General features: G+C 43.1%; 3 protein-coding genes across 3 annotated transcripts; 2 read left to right on the top strand and 1 right to left on the bottom strand.

Moving 5' to 3' along the window:
* The first annotated feature begins 10,086 nt into the window (after window positions 1-10,086).
* On the top strand, window positions 10,087-14,991 carry LOC100192014 (protein HOTHEAD). The gene is made up of 6 exons (NM_001137438.1): window positions 10,087-10,289; window positions 10,746-11,103; window positions 12,775-13,088; window positions 13,236-13,624; window positions 14,116-14,687; window positions 14,787-14,991. Exons 1-6 carry the CDS (start codon window positions 10,202-10,204, stop codon window positions 14,839-14,841), a joined length of 1,776 nt encoding a protein of 591 aa, NP_001130910.1. The 5' UTR covers window positions 10,087-10,201; the 3' UTR covers window positions 14,842-14,991.
* A 169-nt stretch (window positions 14,992-15,160) lies between these two features.
* Window positions 15,161-18,964, bottom strand: LOC100276574 (uncharacterized). Its single transcript, NM_001150330.2, has 12 exons — window positions 18,607-18,964; window positions 18,330-18,499; window positions 18,091-18,203; window positions 17,959-18,000; window positions 17,817-17,872; window positions 17,579-17,655; window positions 17,255-17,374; window positions 16,596-16,672; window positions 16,444-16,507; window positions 16,241-16,291; window positions 16,119-16,167; window positions 15,161-15,537 (listed from the first exon to the last, which is right to left on the bottom strand). Exons 1-12 carry the CDS (start codon window positions 18,791-18,793, stop codon window positions 15,419-15,421), a joined length of 1,125 nt encoding a protein of 374 aa, NP_001143802.2. The 5' UTR covers window positions 18,794-18,964; the 3' UTR covers window positions 15,161-15,418.
* Window positions 18,965-19,714: 750 nt separating this feature from the next.
* Window positions 19,715-22,878, top strand: LOC100501056 (uncharacterized). Its single transcript, NM_001195894.1, has 3 exons — window positions 19,715-19,803; window positions 20,966-21,202; window positions 22,349-22,878. The coding sequence occupies exons 2-3, from the start codon at window positions 21,004-21,006 to the stop codon at window positions 22,546-22,548; spliced, it is 399 nt and encodes a 132-aa protein (NP_001182823.1). The 5' UTR covers window positions 19,715-19,803; window positions 20,966-21,003; the 3' UTR covers window positions 22,549-22,878.
* Window positions 22,879-23,818: the final 940 nt, after the last annotated feature.

The following is a 23,818-nucleotide window of genomic DNA, read 5'->3' as shown; positions in this document are numbered from 1 at the left end:
CACAGGATCACCTATTCACCCCCCCCTCTAGGTGCTCTCAGTCCCCATCATATAATGTCTCCAAATCTTTAGCGCATGCACAACGGCTGCCAATTCTAAGTCATGAGTGGGGTAGTTTAACTCATGTTTTCGTAACTGACGAGACGCATAGGCAATCACATGTCCTTCTTGCACGAGCACACATCCGAAGCCTTGGCCACATGCATCACAATAAATATCAAATCCCTTCTGTAGATCTGGCATAACCAACACTAGTGGCGACATCAACCTCTTCTTTAATTGATCAAAGCTATCTTGGCACTTCTCGTCCCACTTAAATTCTCTTCCCTTCTCCAGAAGCGAGGTCATGGGCTTAGCAATCTTAGAAAATCCTTTAATAAATCTCCGATAATATCCTACAAGCCCCAAGAAACTCTGAACCTCCGTAACTGTAGTGGGTACGCTCCACTCCATTATCTCCTTGACTTTAGCAGGATCCACTGATATCCCTCCATTAGAAATGATATGTCCAAGAAATGTCACCTCATCAATCCAAAACTCGCATTTTCTATACTTAGCGTCGAGTCGATTGTCTCGTAGCTTCTGTAGCACCAATCTCAGATGTCCCTCATGATCACTATCACTCTTGAAATAAAAATATTGTCGATGAAACCACGACGAATCTATCCAGATCATGAACACATTATTCTTCGGATCCATAAAATAGGCTGGTGCATTAGTTAGTCCAAATGACATAACAGTGAACTCATATAAACCATATCGGGTCGAGAAATTCGTCTTGGGAATATCCGATGGCCTAATCTTCATTTGATGGTAACCCGATCAAAGATCAATCTTCGAGAATACCCTTGCACCTCTCATCCGATTAAATAAATCCTCAATGTGGGGTAATGGATACTTGTTCTCCACAGTGACATCGTTAAGGGACCTATAATCCACGCACATCCCTTGCGATCCATCTTTCTTCTCTACAAATAGTACTGGTGCTCCCCAAGGTGAGGAACTCGGACGTATGTACCTAGCCTCTTGTAATTTCGTTAACTGCTTCTTCAGTCCCTTTAACTCTTCTACAGACATCCTATATGGCCGTTTGAAAGTAGGGGCAGTCCAGGTAAGAGATCAATGACAAACTCAACTTCCCTATCTGGTGGCATCCCTAATAACTCCTCTGGAAAGACATCCGGAAAATCCCTAACTGCACGGATGTTGTCACCCACAAACTTCTCATCTATTAAGAATGCCGCTAGTCTGATGGTGGTAGTTACTGCAACTTCAACTTCAAATCTTTGTCCTTTGGAACTGGTGAGTTCTACGGTTCCCTTAGCAAAGTGTATATACTGCCTTTGCCTTTTTTAACCATGACATACCAAGGATCACGTCTATAGTGCTCTCTTCTAACACTATAGGGGTAGCCCATCTGGGTTAGGAACACACGGTAAGAAAGAAAGAATTATAGACAAGGCGAGTATTTACGAGGAATGTTACTGCGGGGGATTTATTAGCTAAGTAGATTAGTGTGTCACCTACTAAAGCTAATACATTACCTTATGGTGGTACATGCTAAGATGCCCAACTATAATATTTCAATCAGTCAAAGAAGCAAATCAAGCATTTTATCATCAGAACAATCAACCAACATTTTTTTAAATAGAGAAAATAGTTTTAATTTTGTCTTAGGTCTCCTATCTCTGAAAAATTTCATAATTGTAGGATTCAAAGGTGTGAAATCCTTCTTGTCTTAGAGTAGAAAAGATAAGAATGATCAGAGGGGAACAATAGAAGGTGAGACAGGATCAAGATAAGTATAGAAAGAATCAGAGTAAGGTAAGTATAGAATGATTCAGAATAAGGTAAGTAGGTAAGGGTTTTGTCCATTTCTATCTAGGTTTCGTCCTATAGTCAACATTTCCTCTGATACCACTTCTGTCGCACCCGGGCTTTAAGGGACAAAGCCGGGTGCATCTCATACATGCGCCAAAGAAGACAACATATATAATAACAGAGTGTATAGAGATAAATGTCACAATAATCAGAGTACTTATTACATAGCTGAAGTCTTACAAAATAAAAGATAAATATAACAGGATCTAAAATCCATCCTTGGCGCCAGAAAGTCAACTGGGAGACGCCATCTAGATCGAATCGAACTCCTCGCTGTGGCTCCTCTTGAACCACCTGTTCTTCTCCAGTGGGGGTGTGAGACAGCAAGGGTGAGCTCACACATGATCATAGCTCAACAAGTTGTGGGGAATAATGTGGCATGAACTCACCAAAGGTGGGAGTTCATGTGATGTGTAAGGCTGATCAACAATAGGGGTTAAAGCTGAGCATTGCTTTTAATAAGTTGGTCAAAATTTTATTAGCAATTACTAGATGTAAGTAAATACCAAACCATAATAAATAATAATAGAACAAAATTAATTAACAAATCCCATACAATGCAAATGACAAATTGAGTTTAGGTTCCATATTTAATCATCAGAGAGTCATGAGCTGCTCATGACCATGAGCTCAGCTAGTATACCAATTTTATACTATGCAGAGGTTGTACTCTGTACCCACAAGTCGTGTATCCCATGTCGCCAGGGTTAGCTAGACCCTTAGACACTACCGAGGTGAATGGTTAGGGATCCACTACGAGACCTTTACAAAGTTCCACTAGCTTCCAAAAACTCGCTACAGTTTATGGGAACAGCACTTGCAAGAATCCCCCGTCTGACCGCTATCGCAGCAAAATCAACCCGAGAACCTCCTTGCATGCAATCCCCTACTGCTCTTGCCCCTTTCGGGTAAGGTAGTCTTCCACTAGCTTTCCTAGTTAGTTGGCCAAGGGCGTCCCATTAAACCCTTGTGGTGGCACGTGTTTCTCAAGTTAAGCTCCATGTTCCAATTAACATTAATGATCTTGACATGAAAATAAATAGAATAACAAAATAACTGGAACATGGATATAATGAAATATTATCCCAAAACCATGTAGAGCAATAGCAAAACTACCCAAGTGATTCAGGGATAAACAAGGTAACATGGATAAACAGACTAGGATGACCTATGGGTCCCATCAAAATTAAACCTATGCATGAATAAGTGACATTAACAAACATTATTAGGTAAAAAGTGGTCAAGGGCACAACTTGCCTTCTATGAGCTCCTGCTCAACTACTTCTATCTGCTGGTCACCAGGATCCTCAGTTACAGGCTCTTCTACTCGCCACAATACAAACAAGCACAGTATATAGAGAAAATTAACATCACACCAAACATGCAAACTAAATACATAATAATAATCTACACATTAAACTGAAATCCTAGGAACAGGAATCATAATTTTTGGAGTTATAGATTTTAAGATATGAATTTCCAAAGGTTTTATGTGCTTAAAATAAAATTAAGTGAGAAATAATTTTCTTACTGTTTTCATGTCAAAATAGATACTCTAAGTGATAGAGAATAATATTATAAAAATTTAGAAAGTGGAATGGATCCATTTGGAGTTCAGGTGAATTTTCTATGATTTATGCAAGTTCTAGCAATTATTTTTGCATTAAAATCTATTTTCCAATTTGTTTTCTCTGGTTTTTCTGTTCTCTGGACTGGGCACGCTATAACAGAGAAAGGCAGGGTGCTCAGGGTAAAATACCCTAGACACAGTGTTTCCCTCGATAGGACGGCGAGTTGTTTTCTGGAATTCACAAGGTTTCTTTAACAAAACTGCCCCGCGAAGGGGTATCTTCTATTGTGGGCCGGACGATCTAGATCCTGCGGCCTGGATTAGATCCTAGTTATTAAACTCTAGCGCGCGATACATCCATCGGATGCCCGATCAACGGACTGGATCAAACTAACCGAGGTGCTCGAACACCCATCCGATCCCCATCCGACGGCATTGATCAACTTCACGAAGCGGTACGTTGACATCTAATCACAACCGTCGACCAGAGATCAACGGCTGACAAAGCGCCACGCCAACTCTAATATGGGCCATCCATAATCAATCGGACGGCCAGAGGGCTCTCTTCCCCGCGACCGTGCCCAGACGACGGCAAATCACACCGCCACCGTGGTGAGGCTCACCGACGACCTTCGTCCGGTACACCGGCTCCCAACATCTCGACGAATCCTCGAAGTCAACACATAATGGTACAGGAAGCTGTGAGGTAGTATTCTCACCTGAGATCTACGTGTGGCGACAAAAGAACGTGGCGCAAAGCGGATCTACGACGATGGTGTCGCGCCGGTGAGAAATTCACCGAATCCAGCGCCCAATCACAACCGTCACCGTCCACGGGCACCTTCCTTCTAGACTAGTGAAGCTCCTGGGGCCAGTACCTCGGCAATGGCAATGGCGGCAGAGCGAATTCGCGTCGGTGGCTAACCCCAAATGCCTTCACCACCCGCGATGGGGCGCCCAGGCAATGTGAGTGGTTGGCGGCGCACACGATCATGAGGAAGAGGGGTGAGGAAGGTTGCGGCCCGATCCCCCTTATAAGTGCGCGGGGATGGACACAGGTTCAACGCCCCCGGCCGCCAGAATCGCGACTGCGCCCGCGGGATTCGGCAGGATTGTTGAAGACGGGCCTGACATGTTGGCCCCACTCTCCACTGACACAAGGCGCGCGAGCGTCCCCTAGTGCGGGTGGCTGAAGACCAGGGTCCATATTGCGGTGCCACGGGGTTTGCCAACATGCGCAGCACACGGGTGGGAAACGGCTGACACGCTGGACCCACTTAACAGCGACTCAAGCAAGAACGACGGGAGTGGTCTGTTGGGCTGCACGTCTTCGAGAGAAAAACAATGGAAGTGGGCCGAATACGTGGGATTTGGGCCCAATGCGCCATTCTACCCTTCTTTATTCTTTTCCCTTTTTCTTCATGTTTAGATTTCCTTTCCCTTTTGGATTTCTAATTCAAATTTGGATTTCAGTTTATGGATTATTTGCACATATATCAAATATGTCAAATTAAATTTGGGGATGAAGAAAAAAATATTTTTATGTATATATTTATTTCCTATGTGTTAGGTGGTGTTTCTTTTCTTTCTCCACTTCTAAATTCTAGATTTTATTTTATATTCTAAATTCCACTTTAGGACTTTAATGTATTTCTTTTTATGTTATTTTTATATTATCACAAATAATGCACTCACAATAAAAATTCCAGCATGATGCATAATTTAGTGGCATACCTTTTTATTATTTATTTGTTTTTGAGTATGGTGTTCACATGTGATGATAAGTAGATTCAACACACACATATAGATAAAGGAAAATAACTTTTCTCCTTTTATATTATATCTACAAATTGGGTATTACATGAAACTTCACCATAAACATAATCGCGTAGAATGCTAACACATATGCACAAGTATGTGGGACACATTAAAATTAGCACACGTGCAACGGATTGGAAAAAGAGCTAGAGGGCACATCTAAATATATGGCAGACCCTAACATGAAAAGCATCGGACCAATACAGTGTCAATCCAACACGCGCCCTAGTTTCGTTGTACCTTGAGCATTAGTTCGATGAATGATGTCAGGTTAATATGACGTTGTTGGTAGCTCCATCGTCATATTCTAGACAGTGTCGAACCCAGATACATTGGTCCAATGGTGGCAATAGAGACAGTGTCAGATAGTAGAGGGAATTGTTCGTTAGAGCAGTTCCACTATCAGGCATGTGATGGTCCAACAAGAACCCTCAGAATCTAAGCTAGGTTTGACAAGGACCGTCCGACCAATGTAACACAGCTGAGAACTCCCATATCACTTTCTACACAACGTTGGACCCTGGTCTGCTTTGTTATGACGCTTGTCGGGCTCTAGTTATTTTAATATATGCCATCCTAGATGTTGAGGATGAAACAATCAAATTCAAACAAATAGTACACATCGCAAGATCTAAGGATGTTGGGCCCATACTTTATAGTTCGGCAAATAGCATCTGACGGTCCGATGCCCCCATTTTCTACATAGTAAAGGACCCAATGGCTCTTTGTATCTTGGGTCCTTATAAATAGAGCTTATTTGGCCTTGAGGTAGGAATCTTAGCTTTCCAACTTTATAAACACCCTCTTAGCGTAAGAAAATATCTCACTCATCTCTAGTAACATTAGTTCATTCAAAGTAAGATTGGAAGTTACATCTAGTGATTTGCATTAAGTTGTTATATATAGTGGCACTAGTGATCATCATGAGCTGTGGGATTTTTGTTACTCTTAACATTGTCACCACCTAGATGACTTGAAGGCATCAGAATATCCATTGAGTGGCTATTAGAGATGGTTGTCAGCTCTGATCATCTTTGTGAGAGGCTCTTGTGCTTATTCTCCGTTGGAGATTCGTGAAGAGCAACTACAGTGAGATAGTGGTTTGTTGGAGCGTATCTCTACTGCAGTTCTTATGGTGGTCTTATTGTGGGCTTGGCATGTGATGCCTATCAGCGTGTGAACCACCTAGCTTGGACTCGCCACAGCGAGGATGTAGTCATTCTCTTGCCCAATTCAATTTGATAAGCTATCAAACTCATATTTACATTCATATTCTCATCTTGTGTTTTTATTTGCTTGAGTATGTATAGAGAAACATTTATTTGTAACAAGTTGTATTTTTTATAGTGAATTTGGGGTAGTTGCTAAATTGCGTGATATCTATATATATAGACTTAGCTATTTGAATTGTTAGAAGGACTTGTCTACTGAGAATTAGAGCTAGAGCAAATATATGCTTTGGCGCCACCTTTTGTTGTAATCAACTTTGCTCTAGTAGTAATTATGAATTTGTAGGATAGTTTTTATGATGTTCATCCCTCTCTAGCCATCTAGGTCCTTATAGGAGGAAGAAGGTCATGTTCTTTTTCTTGCATTTTTTTGCATCCTTATGCGTGATAGTGAGATGTAGAGAGAGGTGAAGTTGTACCAAAGACTTTGATGAGTAACATGGAAAAAGCTTTACGTCCATGGTAAAGCTGCTCCACTGTGAATCTAGGTGAATTGTGATCCAAATTTATTTATTTTCCCACTCGTGGAGGCTCTGCTAAACATGTCCTAAAGCTTGCATCTAGTTGCTCAGATTAACCCTGCATTGCATGCTTGTCACCATTTCAATTTAATTTGCCTTGTAGCTATACTCTTATATGATCCCGCCTCTTTTAGAATACAAGCCATTCTAACTTTTTTAGAGTTAAAACATCTCGATCTAGATAAATTTTATATACTAGAATAATAACATTCACGACACCAAATAAGAACCATTATATTTTTTTTAACAATTCTATTTGTATAATATATGCATTTGATGTTGCAAATCTTGATGTTTTTTTATAACTTCAGTTAAATTTGATAAGCTTTATAATGTAGAGTAAATGGAGTATGCATGCATACTATGTGATTGAAAGCAGAATTGCTGAAAGACCGGCCGGCAGTCTTTTTCTTTCGCCTACCTAATTTGCCGGCAGGAGCATGAATGTGCGAGTATACATCCGCGAGCTACCGAGTGTCGCTCATGCCTCTCTTCACATGCCTGCCACTGTGCGCGCGCTCTCCTCCTCTCTGACGCACACACACACCTGCGTTTACGTAGAGAAATGTACTGTATGCTCCAGTGTAGGTGACCGTGTCTGTACGAAAGATGTGTTGAGTAACATGGAAACTTTTTTGTGTAAAAAAAGAGATATCAGAATTAGGGGTGGTAATGGATCGTGATCCAAATGATTTTTCATAAAATGTCAAGCCCCTAAATAAATTTTAGTTAAAAAATGAATATAAATAGAGCACGATTCTAACTCGATTCGATTCTTAAATCTTATAGCGTAAAATTTAGAGCTCATAGGTCAGATATCACAGAACACGGTGAGCACCTTTTTCTCGCGCACTTCACAATCACGGGTCGTAGTGGGCCACACGGGTCTTAGTGGGCCTTCTCGTATTTAAAAGAGCAGACACGTAAACAGGAAACAGCCCATTAAATCATACAGTTGCAACGCAGACAAAAAAAAAAGACGCCTGCGCTGCACCGTACGTTTTGGTCGCGAATAGCTGTAAAACACTCGAGGTTTCACGCTCGTCCGTTAATACCTCGCCAGGTTTCACGGATGATGCAGGAAACAGATAGAACACAAGCATAGCTGGCTGTAAAAGGGCAACGAAAAGAGAGAGAGCAGCCCAGCACGGTTAAGGCAGCTGTAAACACTCACCCGTTTCTTGCCCGTCAGTTATTGGTAGCTGCAAAACGGACGGCAGTAGTACACGGGTCGTTGGTTGCGCTTCAGTTCGGAGCTCACGCGCGCGCTCGTAGTCGTAGACATGATGCTTTCCTGGAGTAAGTACACTACTGGAAGGTGATGGTGGCGCTGCTGATGCTTAGCAGTTGAGTGGACAGGGAGAGCTCAACCCCAGTGTGCCCGACGAATCTGAATGAACGAATGAGTACACAGGCGATGATGATGATGATGATGCCCACTTGGCTCCCTAAACCAAATGAAAGCATGTAACATTCAATGCCACTTAATTGTCGTCTTCGCCACTGTCTATCAATGCAATTAGTTGTATTTAATGACAGGTTGCATTCCATGTTCGAACAACAGTACGCGCGTACCATTTCGAAGCCCAAGACATGTTAGGGATTGCCAAAAATAATACTCTACTACCAGATTAAACATTGTAGACTTTGACATTCCGTTAGTGTCAAAATGTGCACATGTTTAGAGTTAGAAAGAAAGACGGCGCCGTTAGATCCATATTCAGATGTCTTTTTTTGTTAGATATTGGTTTTATAGTGTTATAGAGTAGAAAGATAAAACTGAGAAAAAAAACATGACTACGAGTAAAAATGAGGACACAGCAAAACTGAGCATCAGCTTAAAAAACCTTTTTTTTTAACTCAAGAACACTCCGCGGAAACGTTTTGCTAAGCTTTTTTTTTAATAAGTGTTTTCACTCCGCTACGAGCAGAGTACATCATCCATTGAATAGCAAAGGCACTCTAACCCCCCGATAATTCTCTCCGTCTTCAACGTATCCCACCAGACTTCCTCCGCTGCATGTAACGGCTACAAGCGTCCTCTTTCGCGCAAGATGAGTAGATATGAAAAATAATATTTTATGGAGGTAGTTAAAACAAGGTTTTTATGTTGATGTTAAAACGCATGCATCCATAAATGGTTTTTTTCCCGAAAACAAGGACTCCTACAACTTGTTCGATGTGGCTTTAATCCAGCTATAGTTAGTTTCTATAGTATTTTGTCTTTACGGAATGCAGTTGCAGCAGTCCGAATATCTTACTATGATACATCCTACCGACTATAACCTAATAAAATACACCATACGAAGTTGTTTCCACTCTACCAACAGCTTCTAGAAGTCCTATAGCTTGCATGGAACTGAAATATATACATATCACTATATCAGATGACGAAGCACACGACGACCTGTGTAAGCAAACTTCCAGGGGATTTTTCCCGCGCACCTTTCTTCCCTCCTGAGAATGGTGCTCTCTTCTCTGATGTCAGGGACACGTTTTCTACACCCGGTGCTGAATGAAAACAGCACCACACGTTTCCTGCTACATACTAGTACTACTGGCATTCATGCTCTCTCTTCTCATGGGATGGCACTGGCAGTGCCATCAGACAAACAGAGCAAGCCAGGTAAAAATAAAAAACATAAAAAAATACAATATTAACCCGTTGGCCCAACCAATTGGCGAAGCCACAGGTACGGAAACCAATAAAGAAATGTCAGACTCGCAGAGAGGGAGAGAGAGAGAGATGCCTGTCATTCTTGTAAATGAGGGAGGAGGGGGCGCCACCATCGCCGCAGCTTTGTGAGGGCTGGTTGGTTGGTTGATGAAGAAGTCCATAAATCCCGGTTGTACCAGGGCAGTGCTTGCTCTGCTCCCTCAGCGAGCATTCAATGGCCCTTACTGCAGCTGGTGAGCTCCACTTCAATGCCGGCTCGGGCTCAGCCAGCACTCTCATCTGATGTGGCCTGCAAGCTTGCAATCCCTCCAACGACACACGCCGGCCGGCCGGCTACATATAAACCAGCTCCAATACAACGCCACTAGCCGGGTCGAGAGGTGGGGAGCAGAGGGTTCAAGGGAGGGGACAGGTCGAGCAGCTCACCTTTCTCTGCTCGAGAACGAGAGGAGCTCCCGTCTTTTGCTTGCTGTGCCGGGCGCTGCTGAAGGTTCAGCTCAGTCCGATGGCGTTGAGCGGCAGAGCTCTGCTCTTGTTCAAGCTGCTGCTGCTGCTGCTGGCGTGCCTGCTCTTCCTCTTGGAGCTGTCCCGAGGTACTCATGCTGATGGAAGATTCTTCTCTTGGTTTCCCAGCAGCTTCTGCTTTCTTGCTTCCTTCGTCTTCTGGCATTGCGCTTGATGTTCTTTTTTTTCCTCCATCGTTGCCTGTTTGTTGGCTTCTGCCACTACCGCTTCAGAATGCTGAAGTGGCACACCACCGCCTGTTTGTTGGTTAGCAAGAAGAGAAAATAGCAACAGATAATAAGAATAAGAAAGAAAGATACGCACCTGCCTGATATGCCATCCCCAGGTCCAGGGTGGCACGATGTCAAGAGCGCACGCAAGCTCAATTAGATCAGAAGCAAGCTTTGCTCACTCAAGAAAAAAACCCGATAGGATGAAACTGTTCATTACGTAGCTCACACTCACAGCAGGAAGAAAAAAAAAATCGAAGAATCACGCAGGCATAACATAACGGTAACAGTGCAACTGCTCGTCCTCTGTCGCAGGCAAGGAAGAAGCATTCAGCCTGAGGAACCTCCCGCCCTTCCACAAGGCCAGCAGCTACCCCGCGGGGTGCCCGACGACGTACGACTACATCATCGTCGGCGGCGGCACCGCGGGGTGCCCGCTGGCGGCGACGCTGTCGCACAGGTACAGGGTGCTGCTGCTGGAGCGCGGAGGCTCCCCGTACGGCGACCGCAACGTCTCCTACATGCAGAACTTCCACATCGGGCTCATGAACATGGCGCCGGACTCGCCGTCGCAGGCCTTCATCTCCACCGACGGCGTCATCAATGCCCGGGCGAGGGTGTTGGGCGGTGGGACCTGCATCAATGCCGGCTTCTACAGCCGGGCCAGCCCAAGGTATGCGATGCATTGGATGCATGATGTGTTCTGCACTATACTGCTGGGTGTGGGTGTGACAGCTCCCCCGAGCTGAGCTCTGCTGTGCATGACAAAACAGGGAGATTTTTACCCCAAAAAAATGAACCCACTCTTATCTTATTTATTTATTTATTACTATCATTGCCCACAATGGGCAGCATTAGATTCACACAGGAAGAACACAGGTTGGAACCAAAATCATACAGCTAGCAGCAATCTGACCAGACCAGTCACTTTCATGACTGTAGCACGAGTTCTAGGGTAAGCAGAGAGCAGTGGTAGCGACAGGGTGAAATAATAAATGGTCAGGTCTGCCTGACTACTGGCGTCCTGCACTATGGCCCTGTTTGTTTCAACTTATAGATTATATAATCTAGATTATTTGCTCTGGATTATTTGCTCTGGATTAAATAAGCTAGGTGTTGTTGTTTGTTAGCTCAGATTATTTGGACTCGGCTTATTATTCATATGCATACAAATACAATAATACCCTTGGTTGTTTTAATTGTCTGGTGGGAGAACGCTTATGGATAGGTGGATGGCAATTGAAAGTAATTTTAATCAACTTGCCATGGGTAGTGGGTTTTTCATCAAAAATAAGCTGAAATAAGCACCCTTTGATGAGCTTATAGAATTATCATAATCTCAAGTGCTAGATTATATAATCTTATCAGATAAGTTGCTTGTTTGTTTCCTCACTAGCTTATTTATATTGGATTATATAATCTATATAGATTATAATCCCAAACAAACAGGGCCTATATCTGCTACTATCACTCACTCCCTGCATTTTAGCAGGGTGCAGAAAAATTTTAGCAAGAACAAAAAGACGCCTATCAACATATCGCTTTCCACAATAGCATTCAATTATCCATGTATCTGGTGAATCCGAACTCAGGCTATAGCGTACAGGCACTTGCATTAATCTTCAAACAGCTCAATCACACAGAAAGAAAATGCCAAGTGAGCCAAATGCATGCTAGAGCAGCAACGACCATACCGAAACAGGCAATCAAGTAAGCTTTGAGTGCACTGCCTCCTACACTCGAAGCATACACTTGACTATATGTCTTGTCTGGGTCACATGACAATTCTAAGATCAGCTGTAGGTCTTATTATTATTCTTGGGAAATAGCATACAAAAGCGTGCTTACGCGGATAACCTGACGGCTTCAAGAGAAACGTTCAGATACTAGACCGGTGTGCATTGAAGGGCTTCAGCTCTCTGCCTGTAACACATTGCTGTGGTTCTCAGAATAAAACCTTATTAAAGACCACCTCGTGTTTCTTGTCAGCCATACTGCTGTCCACTCATGTACTACACCACAGCAGCGAGCTAGATCCCAGAAGAGGCAACAAACAATATCACATGGGGCTCATAACTGCTTCGACGCTATGGGCTATGGTAACTATTATGTTGTCTGGACATGTTGAGAAATAACCAAGCCAAGCCCCCCAGTACAGCTCAGGCCAACTGCAACTAGGATCAAGATCCACCTACCAATTGTTTTATTTATAGGTTTTCCTTCTCCCAATAGTTTCCATGGATTTAAATTAGGAAGAAAAAAAAATCAATACCCACATTCTAAATAACAACAATAATAATAATACTGTTATGCCAGTATTCATATCATGTTCTTGTACCTACAGCTTTATCCAGGAGGCCGGCTGGGATGAAGACCTGGTGAACAAATCATACCCTTGGGTAGAGGACAAGATTGTCCAGTGGCCTAAGATCGCGCCTTGGCAGGCGGCGCTACGGGATGGGCTGCTACAAGCAGGTGTAGCCCCCTTCAATGGGTACACCTACGATCATGTCTCTGGAACAAAGGTGGGTGGCACCATCTTTGACGAGACTGGGTACCGCCACACAGCTGCCGACTTACTAGCAGCTGGAGATGCTAGCAACCTGAAGGTGCTGCTCCACGCTAGTGTGCACAAGATAGTGTTTGGCTCGCGACAAGGTAATGATATGCCCATGTACACACATGTAATGTAAGCACCCTTCCGTAGACTAATCATGTCACAAAGGTGCCGAAATAACCTAGAATAGAAAGAGGGAAAGGATACAGCAAATACGTACCGTTTTCAGAAACGCCATTCTGATGCAGGACGACTGAAGGCAAGAGCCATCGGAGTCGAATTCACTGATGAGGATGGGAGACACCACCAGGCATTCTTGAACAGCAACAGAGACAGTGAAGTAATTGTATCTGCTGGTGCGATCGGCACCCCCCAGCTGCTGCTGCTCAGTGGGATCGGGCCCAAGAACGACCTCAAGAATCATAACATTCCAGTGGTTCTCCATAACAGATATGTGGGTAAAGGGATGGCTGACAACCCCATGAACTCCATATTCATACCAACAAGAAGCCCTCCTCGGCAGTCTCTCATTGAAACTGTTGGAATAACTGAAGAAGGCGTGTTCATTGAGGCCAGCAGCGGGTTTGGTCAGTCGTCGGAGAGTGTCCACTGCCACCATGGAATCATGTCTGCTGAGGTCTGCCATCGCTATTCCCTACAGTTCCATATTGCACATACCTATTTCTTTTTACAAGCTTCATTTTGCACTTTGATGCTTTGTGTGCAGAGAGTAGAAGAGTAAAACAGATACATAGTTTGAAGCCCATACCATACACAATTAGAAAACCTGCTTCTTTGTGCTCAACTGCTGAGCCAAGTATAACTAGCCAAAAGTTCTGATGTGTATAGCACTCAGTATTAAGACCATAGCTGTGAAACTAGAGCCATTCATTGCTACCAATGGACATGCATATGCTTGTCATAGTAAACTTTAGGAAATAAGCATGTTTAAGTCAGGTTTTATGTTTTTTTACGTTCTTCTGTTTCAGCTTTCAACCCCCCCTCCCCCCAAGAAAAAAGAACTCATGCAATGCAATCACAAGTGCCACCATAGCTTTCATGATTATGTGAAATTAATTGCTTGTTTAATCTCATCAGCCTAATATGCTGCATTCCTGCGAAATACAGATTGGACAGCTGTCTACCATTCCTCCGAAGCAAAGAACCCTGGAAGCAGCCCAGAAATACGCCCATAACAAACTTAATCTGCCCAAAGAGGTATTCCACGGCGGTTTTATACTTGAAAAGATTGATGGTCCGATGTCCACAGGCCATCTGGTCCTCACAGACACTGATGTCCGGAACAATCCAGCAGTTACCTTCAACTACTTCAGTCATCCACAGGATCTCAATCGCTGTATCTATGGTATCAAGACCATTGAAAGGATACTCAAGACAAACCGTTTCTCTGAACTCTCTGCTGATGGTGCTGGGTTATCGATGGAAAGGGTGCTCAATATGAGCGTGCAGGCTAATGTGAACCTGATACCGAAGCATACAAATGACACAGAATCCCTGGAGCAGTTTTGCAAGGACACTGTGATCACCATCTGGCATTATCATGGTGGGTGCCATGTAGGGAAGGTGGTTGACCAGCATTACCGGGTGCTTGGAGTTTCAGGTCTCCGGGTGGTTGACGGCTCAATATTTTCTAAATCGCCAGGGACCAACCCTCAAGCTACAGTTATGATGATGGGCAGGTACAGTACCTCACACAGTTGAAACTTCCTTGTTTTGCTACAAAAGTTTAAACTCTAAGTGTAGAGACTGAATAGCTTTTTGTCGTACTTTTTGTTCAGATATATGGGAGTGAAGATCCTAAGGGAAAGGCTGGGACGAGCAGCTGGAGTGTAGTCGATTCCTGGACATTAGCTTTTTATTATGTGTGGCCTAGGAAAGAAATTACTAATTTTTTGTGGGATCCAGAATGAATCGCTGAAGAAAAACAAGCCATGTGTTTCATCTGTACCCAGTAATCATTTGTCTAATATGATATCGCAGACTAAATGGTTGACTGAGCCCCTCTTTCTTCTTTTTTTCTTGTTTATTAAGTGGATTTCAAGAAACAAACTCCCATGAACTGCTCCCTCATTAAAGGAAGATTGAGATTGTTTAACAATATCACACCAAAGTACCAGACGAAATAAAATCCATGGAAGAGTGTTGTATATCAACAAAAGAGAAGAAAATCCATTCACAAAATCAAATAATCTGACTTTATTACGTCAGAAAGTATTTGGTATAACTCTGCTACATAAGTTTCCTCTCTGAGGGGGAAAGAATGAAAAGTAAAATCGCACTGCATCGAGAGCTCATCAGATTACATTTACATCTGGTCATCATTTTACTCAGTTCGAACTAAAGAGACTCTGAAATCATCAATTAGCAGCACCCAATACATAAATATTTTTTCCAAAAAATAATAATAATTCTAGAGCCTTACAGGTATCCTGAGACCGTCATAGCTAAGCTGGATGTCAAGACCGTCTGTTCCAATCAGCCTGGCAAGATCACTGTTTACTTTCTCATGGTCCATCAAATGCATCATTCCTGAAGATACCATTCAATACAACTCAATCATTGGCAAGACCAGACAAACTGTATAAACAATGAAATATGGGACATTAGCCTAGTAATGAAATCGGGTCAAATAATTATAAGCATCAATGTCTATAAACAAGAAAAGATATCGCTTGATCTTCGAATGCTTTAATGATGGGGAAAAGGGGGGAATCATTGAATGCTAACAACAGTAAGCTCTCAATGAGTCAATGGTAATGGTCATGGATGGACATCTAGTCTTATCTTTCATTAGCATTGGGAAATAATATCAAATAAGGGTAAAAGTTTCCGATAACCTCAGAGTTAAATTATAAAGTTACAAATATCCCCATATTCTTGCTGTGGCAGTCACAAAGGGATTGTGGTTCAACGCACCCAAGCAAAGGCAAACACATTTTCATGTTGCCGACTTTATAAAATAATCATGCAAGCTTCTTTCTAGCAAACTAAGCAGTCCATGAAAGAGTGGGCTTTGTACTTGTACAACCATTGGGGAACAAAATGCAAGAGTTAACAAATTTTAAAACAAAAGCATGTGTACGAGTGGTCAGTGAGTTCTGAGTTCCTACCAGTAAACAGTGTTTTCTTTGGTTTGATTTTCCTAACTTCCTCAAGAGCCTGCACGGTGGATACATCAAAAGGATTACAGTGAACAAGTTAAGGGATGTTATAGTAGAGCTGTAGGACTAACCCTTGGTAGTCCGAAGTGTGTTGATGAAGAACGATCAGGTCTTAGAGCATCCTGTACAAAGTTATCCACCAAACTTAGATGCAATCAGACATTAATAGTTGAGAAAGATGCACAAAAAATAATAAGAAACGCTTTAGTGCTGTTGTAAATCCAATAACTTTATGATGTAACAGTTAGAAGCAAATAATTATTATATATGATACCATTATAAGAAGTTCACAGTTTTCCAGAAGCTTGTATGTTTCTTCGGGTATATCACTGACATCACTGCATCCAACATAGGAATTCAGACAAGAGGCCTTACAGCAACACAGTTCATTGTAGTAAAATTAACCTTGCACTGAACTTGGTCTACCTTATATAGCATACATCACCAAAACGAAAACCAAGAGAGCGGTAACCCTGACCGTGCCAAACAGGTAAAGGAATCACCTGAGATGAAGAAGCTGTAGCTTCAGAAAGTAATAAGAAGTGCTTCTATCTTTTATATGATTGTTGAAATACGGTTAGTATGCGCCGATATAGAAGGAAAAGCAAATGAATGGGCACTCACTTAAAGAACAAATGATAGTTCCGTGATAGGTACTAAAATTCACATGCTGGCAAGTATTGCAAGTTTGCTTCTAGCAGTCATTCTAACCCAACACTGAAAATAGGAGTTCAAACTGCTCATTTACTAAAGGGAAATGCTTCAATACAACCCATTCAAACAGTTCCCTTACAGATAGGTATTTTATTTATAATTGAACAAGTACCCAAGTTTTTGAACCGTATGATCAGTTTGTTTGTGCCAATAAGTTCTATTACTTAAATATTCTCAATTAATTATAACTGAACCTATCACGTGATAATTCACCAAAATAAGGCTATAAGCACAAGTTTATAACTGTGAATCCCGAACCCATACAGCATCCACCGAGTCAAGGAGGGTGCTTTGCGATTATAAAACACAATGACACGGGTAGGGGGATATTATTTCCTTACACTTGCTAGTTACAGTTTCATATTACAAACCTCAAGATTGTGAACCATAAATGGTTCCTCTTTTATAATGTTAAATTGCAATGCTGAAACTGCGGCTCCAGGTATAACTACACTTGTGTCGATGAGATAATAGTGGGTCATCTTCATCACCTGTCACAGAAAAGCAAATGAGCAAATTTTTGTGATCAGGATAAAAACGAAAAGAAGGCGATGATATTTTTAACAGATTTTTCACTTTTCATTTGCTACTATTATAAAACGAACAGTCAACAGGCTAGGAAGTTGTCTCTGTACTTGTAAAATTTGTCTTGTCTTCATACAGAACAGAGACCAAAAAGGGAAAAAAAAACCAACCTCATAATCACGTTCTGCCACATAAATTGGGATCGATGACTGAACATTGTTCGTCCAATCACGAAGACAATCAAGCCCTGCGCCAGAGACATTATCTTCCTTTGTTTTATTTTATTTTATTGAAAAAGACAAGATAAGAAGGAACATGGATTATTGTCCCAGGCTCCCAGCTGGTACCAACACCATTGCTTTAAGCTAAACAGTTACAACAGGACCCAAAGTTGCACAGGTTACATACCTCCAATGGCATCAGCATGAGAATGGGTAATAATGACACCATCGATTGTCCTCAAACTGAAAAGTGGGAGTAAACACTTTGCATGACCAACTTTGCAACCAAACAAACTGAATATTGTATCAGATCAGATCAAAGACAGCACCCAAACGTGGGGAACCACTGGAGTGCCGAGTGATAGAAGAACCTGATGAGAATAAACAAACCATAAGCTAGTTACTCAGGTCAGTGAAGAAATGAAGCAAAGCTGAGTTGTAGTGTTCATCATAGCACATACTTGCCGGCATCAACAACGATGTTTGTGGTGCCAGACGGGGTGGCGTGGCGCAGAAGGATAGAGGTGTTGCGCCTCCTGTTCGGGTTCCCTGGCTCAGCCGCCTTGGTGCAAACCTGCATGCAGGACAGGACAGGATAACGCAAGCTACACTGAGCAAAAAAAAAAGCAGCATAGACGACGCAATGTTGTTGGGCAATATAGATAGATGGTGAATTGAGGCCAATGGGCAAATGGCATACGGGGCAAATCTTGGTGGGGTGCGTGAGGCAGCTGACGCGCGGGATGCCCTCGCTGGTGCCCGTGCCCAGGAAGATGAGCTCCGACTGCAGCTGCTGGCCCTCCTCCGACGTCGAGGAGCCAGAAACCGCGCCGCTAACGGGAGACGCACGGGCGCCGGAGAAGGAGCGCGCTGGAAGAGAAACAGGTAAGGAAACAACCAGGCGGCGTTACGTCGAGCAGCTGATACGCGGCCGCGCAGGCCGTAAATTTTTGTACAACTTGGAGCGCTTGACGCACCGGATCGGAGGCGCGGGACGAGGCCAAGCCGCGGCGAGGACGCGGACGAGGAGGGAGCGAAGCGCGTCGCGGCGGCGGTGGCGAGGCCGGGGAACGCGCGCGCGATGCGCGATGCCAGCGGCGCCATGTGCGGGGCCTGCGCGCGCAGGAACGCCGCAGTGATCGCACCCGTAGCGGCGCGGGGCATGGTCGTCGCCGCCGGCGGCGGTAGCGGCAGCGGCCGATTCAGAGACGGAGGCGGGTCTCTGACCGACGCTGGCAGGTAGGCCCGGGGTGCCCCTGAGCGTCTGGTGGCAGAGAAAGCTCCAACGCTTTCCGTAATCGGAAAGGCGCACGTCAACTGACAGATGGGCCTAATGTCATCCGGTCCCGCATGTCGGTGAAATGTCTTGACAATGTGAACCACTATTCAATAGGCTGTGGGCTCGATTGGGCCGGGCTAGAGATGGCCAAATGGGCGGCACGGCACGGCCCGGCCCGGGCACGGCACGGTTAGGGTACGATCCGTTTGGCCCGTTTAATAGCCGTGCCGTGCCGGCACGGCACTAGTGCCTAAGGCCAGGCCCAAGCACGGCACTAAGCCTGCTTAGCCGTGCCGTGCCGGCCCGTTTAGCCCATTTAGCCCGTTTAGCCCATATAGCCCGTTTAGCACTATACCACAGAATTTTAGTCAGATATTCACAAACACAGTTAAAACATACTAAAATAGCTAATATTGAACTGTTTAGTGCAATGGCTGACTCATTAAAAACCTATTTAGGTAAAAACTCACCATTGTGAGAAAACCCTAGATAAGAAAAAAGAGTACAACACACAGCTAACTAGTCGTGTTTGGATCTAATCATGCATAATCGTGTCTAACCATGCCTAGAGGCTAATCGTGCCGGCCCAGCGTGCCTGATGCTCGGCCCAGGCACGGCACTACCTATCGGGCCGTGCCGGCACGGGCCCGACACTAGCCGTGCCGTGTCGTGCCCAGGCACTACGGGTCGTGCCGTGCTTCGGGCCGACCCGTTTATCCCGGCCCGGCTGGCCATCTATAGGCCGGGCTGAGGAATATACCCATTGTTTCGTCCGTTTCCTTTGCCCGAACGTGCGCTGTCTCTCGATCCTGCATCTCTGCACCTGCTCGCCTCCCCAGGGAGGCAGGGACAATCGACTTCGCCGGGCGCCGGCTAGCCCCACCGGCGACGACAGGCAAGTGCCCCCCTTCCCCCTCTTCCTCCAACTATCCCCCGTTCGTCTCTCTCTCTCTCTCTGGTTTTTTTGTGTTCATTGGCATCGACGTGAGGACCAACTTGAGACATGGTGTTCGCATGATCTTAGCGCAGTAGGCTGTACCGCTGTAGGAATGATTGATTTGTAGCAGCGCTCATGCTTCCATTGACGATTTAGAGAAAGGGAAAAACTTCTGCCTATTGAATGGATGAAGAGTATTCTTTGCGTCCGGAACCGAGTATTATATCAGTTCCTGTTACCGAATCGGGTAAGTCATAATCTGTAATATGGCGGGTCTTCCAGATTCACTGAAAAAAATGTTTTCTCGAGACTCGCTGAAAAAACTACCCTGGATTCTAAGGTGAGCACCCTGCGTCCTTGATTCTGAAATATCCAACCAAAGCACTGGCTTCTTTCCTAGGCAATCTGTAATGGGGATGGAGGTGTCCATTAAATCATGTCAGTTTTATGCACCTTTGTTAGATGATTGCTGGTGGTTTGGCGGCTGCTTACTATCCAATACCCCCTCTGATTCTAAATAGGTGTCATTTTAGCATTCCTGGTCAGTTCTTTTTCAAGACACTAATATACACCATGTGAGAATTGTATACATTGACAATGTAGGGTAGATAGTACTACATTCATCACAAAAAGGTACTTATATTACAGGGTTCACCTTTTCGTTTTTACTGTTCCGAAATATCGTTTTGATCAAAACAAAGATTGACTTTTGTATTTTAAAATTTGGAACCGGAATAGAGCAAAAACCGGAGCGGGGACGAGAAATTTACCGGTTTCTCGCCCTTTCCGGTCGAGAAATTGAACCATGTTATATTATTTAGTTACGTTTTTATTTTAAATGCTATATTTTTCATAGAAATTTATAGTCTATGTGTCACCTTGTAGAACATGTTGATGCCCTAAACATCATGTATTTTGAAGTAGAGGGAGTAAGCTTTTTACTCAGAACTCTCAATTTACTGTTAGGTGGGTGGTTAATCCTTGTATTGCAAGCTGGCAACCCCCATTTTCTTCTGTTGCAATGAACTGTTTGCACTGTGGTTTATGTGTCCCTTCTCCAAGTGCAGGTCCCAAATTTTACCTTGCTTTTCCTGATGCGTGGAAGCTCTTTCATTTTCAGGCACAGTGGACCACGGAGGAGAAAGTACTCTGCTTTGAATGGGAAGTGCCATGAACAAAGACAAAGTTCATGACAAGGAGACTCACGGAACAAGTAGTGATATAACTGAGAAAACACCTGTGGAAACGGTGAAGGGTCCCAATCTGCTTGAGCGAGCAAAGGAAGAGATCGAGGCCCTTGCCGGAGCTGTTCATACTAAGATGGAGCACCATTCCAGTCCCCACGCGAAGAAGGATGGTAAAACTATCTAGAATGATGTTACTTCATATTTAGTACCCCGTATATTAAATATATGAAAAGGAATGGAGAGCAGGAAACTGGAGGATAAGAAGAAAGGACAGTAACGGTGCCTAGAATCAACTCACATATTTGCACTTTTTATAGTGTTTTTTATAGTATATCTTTTGCCCTGTGTATTGATCATTTTTGCCAACTGAAGCTAAGTACAACTTTAGCTACTTACCAATAGAATGTGTTATCCTTCATACCAAAGACGTTGGATGTAATTCACCAAAAAACCATTCAGCCCATATACTATAGCTTGACATTGTCATTTATCAACGTCATTTGCAAACAGTAATGTGATTCATGATGAGAGCCATTGATTTTACAGTAAAACAACTGCAAATGTAAAGTTCAGGTTGCTTATTCTTTTAAGAGCATGTGCCATTCCTTTGTAGTAATGAAAAACATGTCTTGTGCATTTGTCTTAATTCTTTCACCATGTTTGGGAAAGAGTTGGTTTGTTCAACATTTTTTCCCTGAAAGATCACAGAAATATGACCGAGAACATTAGCATGCAGACAATTTCAATCTTGCAAAAGGGACTTCTGAGCATATTGAGTTCATAATGGTTGTCACTGCCCAATATTAAAAATTACTGCTGCTTAATGGTAGAATTTTGTGTATATCATTTCAAGTATAGAAGTACTCTACTACTCTTAGCGACTTGCGGAAGTACTGCTTTTTAGATACTAATTGTCAGTTGTCCGTACATTGCTACAGTTTCTATATATCACATGGGTAGACTTTGTTTTAATAAAACACAAAAATATGTGTTCTATTGGTTAGGTGGGTGTAAATGTGGAGCTAACAACCAAGGTTCAAACTCCCACTTGTGCATAATTTTACTTTATTTTTGAATTAAGCGGGAAGGGGAACGGTGACGTGGGACGACTGTTGAAACTGCTGTTTAGAGATAGAGATTGAAAAACAGGACCAAGGTTCAATGGTTGTTTAGAACATTGTAGATCATCTTAGTTCCAAGTTTGTAATGCTATTTTCATGCTTGGTGATGATTTAGAATCGATGTTACTAACACAATTTCATTTGAGAACTTTATCCTCAGTATGATGCGGATCTCTGAGATCTGAATACATGCAGAATCACATAAGGAAGGCAAGGAGGGGAGCCTGCACAAAATAAAAGCCCACACGGATGAAACTCACGGAACAAGTGCTGACATAAATGAGAACACACCAGTTGACAAAGTCAAAGGTCCGAATGTGTTTGAGCGTGCCAAGGAAGAGATTGAAGCTATTGTGGAAGCTATCCATCCGAAGAATGGATCTGACAGTAAGTGAAGACTGAAACCCCTGGGGCTGTTTTGCCTTAACTGGCTGCAAAAGCCTTAACGTGAGGCCATGTGCTACCAGATAGATAAATGCTGTCAAAGACGTTCACCCAATAGTCTTTTTATACGCGCTCTGGAGCTGTAAAAGCTAAGAGCGGACTTGTTTTTATGCTACACTGTTTTCCGTTGTATCATTGTGGTTTGTTTGTCCAGAGGTGTGTAGAAATACTCAACATGGAATTGTGATGCTTAAATTGTTGAGCTTGACAGGACATTATATTGTGCCACCAACTCGCCATGGTCTGGAAGTTGTAATAAGAGTGATCATGAAACAGGGCATAAATCTATTGCTAGTACTTTTTTAGTGGAAACCCATTACTAGGTTGTCGTTGTCTAGTGGATCGATGCTTATAGTTTGAGGGAACCTTACACTGGTGACTGGTTTGAACCATTATTGCAAGATTGTTACTGGAAATAACTGTAAAAATGCATTTAGAATGTAAAACAGTCGTTTGAGGGCCGAGACCTTGCAAAAGATAACTGTTGGAGACTTGTTATCAAATGATATGAATTAAGAACAAGTCAACACAAAATGTTAAAGGTTAAGGCGCTTCGTATTTCGAAGCATTATTTTCCTTAAGACATAATGATTTTCAGACGAAGGTTATGAAGGACATATCTTCATGAGTGTAGTATACATTAATGAAAGAAGAAGCATGTAAAACATAAAAAACAACATGAATGATTATGTAACACTGTTAACTCATTTTTTTATTATATTGTCATGAATAAACAAAAATAATACATAATTACATTTGTACCTTCGGCTTGACAGAAGAAGATAGTACAAGCGTGATGCACGAGCGAGTATAAATCAGCGTGAACAGTACCGCGGTACTGTTCATCTATTTATATGCACAGGGCGCAGTCTGTGTGAAATTACATTTATACCCTTTACAACTGATTACATCCATGACACAAACTATCATGGGTCAATCTGTCTTTTCATCTTTAAGTCGGTGCAACTCTTCGTCTTAGATATGACGTTATGCCGAAGTTCCCTGTAAGGTAGCTTTGGCATTATTTCCATACTGATCTTCCGAAGGTGTTTCTTCTTACAGGACCTTCGGCTACGAAGCAGACCCCCAACAGTAGCCCCTTCGCGGTGCTAGATTGTTTTTCGTAACGAGCTTGATCCGTGAAAAATTGTCCTAGGCTTCGGAATGCCGAAGGTCCGAAAAACACCTTCCCTGAGCTCGTTGCCGAGAAACGATTAAAAT

Source organism: Zea mays, chromosome 7, assembly GCF_902167145.1.
Source record: "Zea mays cultivar B73 chromosome 7, Zm-B73-REFERENCE-NAM-5.0, whole genome shotgun sequence".
In the NCBI taxonomy this organism is placed as follows: Eukaryota; Viridiplantae; Streptophyta; class Magnoliopsida; order Poales; family Poaceae; genus Zea; species Zea mays.
This window is presented reverse-complemented; position numbering and strand designations above follow the sequence as displayed.

What these genes read in the sequence shown, in the direction of transcription:
- LOC100501056 (NM_001195894.1), top strand. Translation starts at nt 21,004, where the DNA reads ATGGGAAGTGCCATGAACAAAGACAAAGTTCATGACAAGGAGACTCAC. An exon ending in TCCCCACGCGAAGAAGGATG is followed by an intron (nt 21,203 to 22,348) that starts GTAAAACTATCT and finishes GAATACATGCAG; the next exon opens with AATCACATAAGGAAGGCAAG.
- LOC100276574 (NM_001150330.2), bottom strand. Translation starts at nt 18,793, where the DNA reads ATGCCCCGCGCCGCTACGGGTGCGATCACTGCGGCGTTCCTGCGCGCG. An exon ending in TGGCAGAACGTGATTATGAG is followed by an intron (nt 17,375 to 17,578) that starts GTTGGTTTTTTT and finishes TTTCTGTGACAG; the next exon opens with GTGATGAAGATGACCCACTA. An exon ending in TTATGGTTCACAATCTTGAG is followed by an intron (nt 16,673 to 17,254) that starts GTTTGTAATATG and finishes TCTTCATCTCAG; the next exon opens with GTGATTCCTTTACCTGTTTG.
- LOC100192014 (NM_001137438.1), top strand. Translation starts at nt 10,202, where the DNA reads ATGGCGTTGAGCGGCAGAGCTCTGCTCTTGTTCAAGCTGCTGCTGCTG. An exon ending in CCTCTTGGAGCTGTCCCGAG is followed by an intron (nt 10,290 to 10,745) that starts GTACTCATGCTG and finishes CCTCTGTCGCAG; the next exon opens with GCAAGGAAGAAGCATTCAGC. An exon ending in ATGGAATCATGTCTGCTGAG is followed by an intron (nt 13,625 to 14,115) that starts GTCTGCCATCGC and finishes TGCGAAATACAG; the next exon opens with ATTGGACAGCTGTCTACCAT.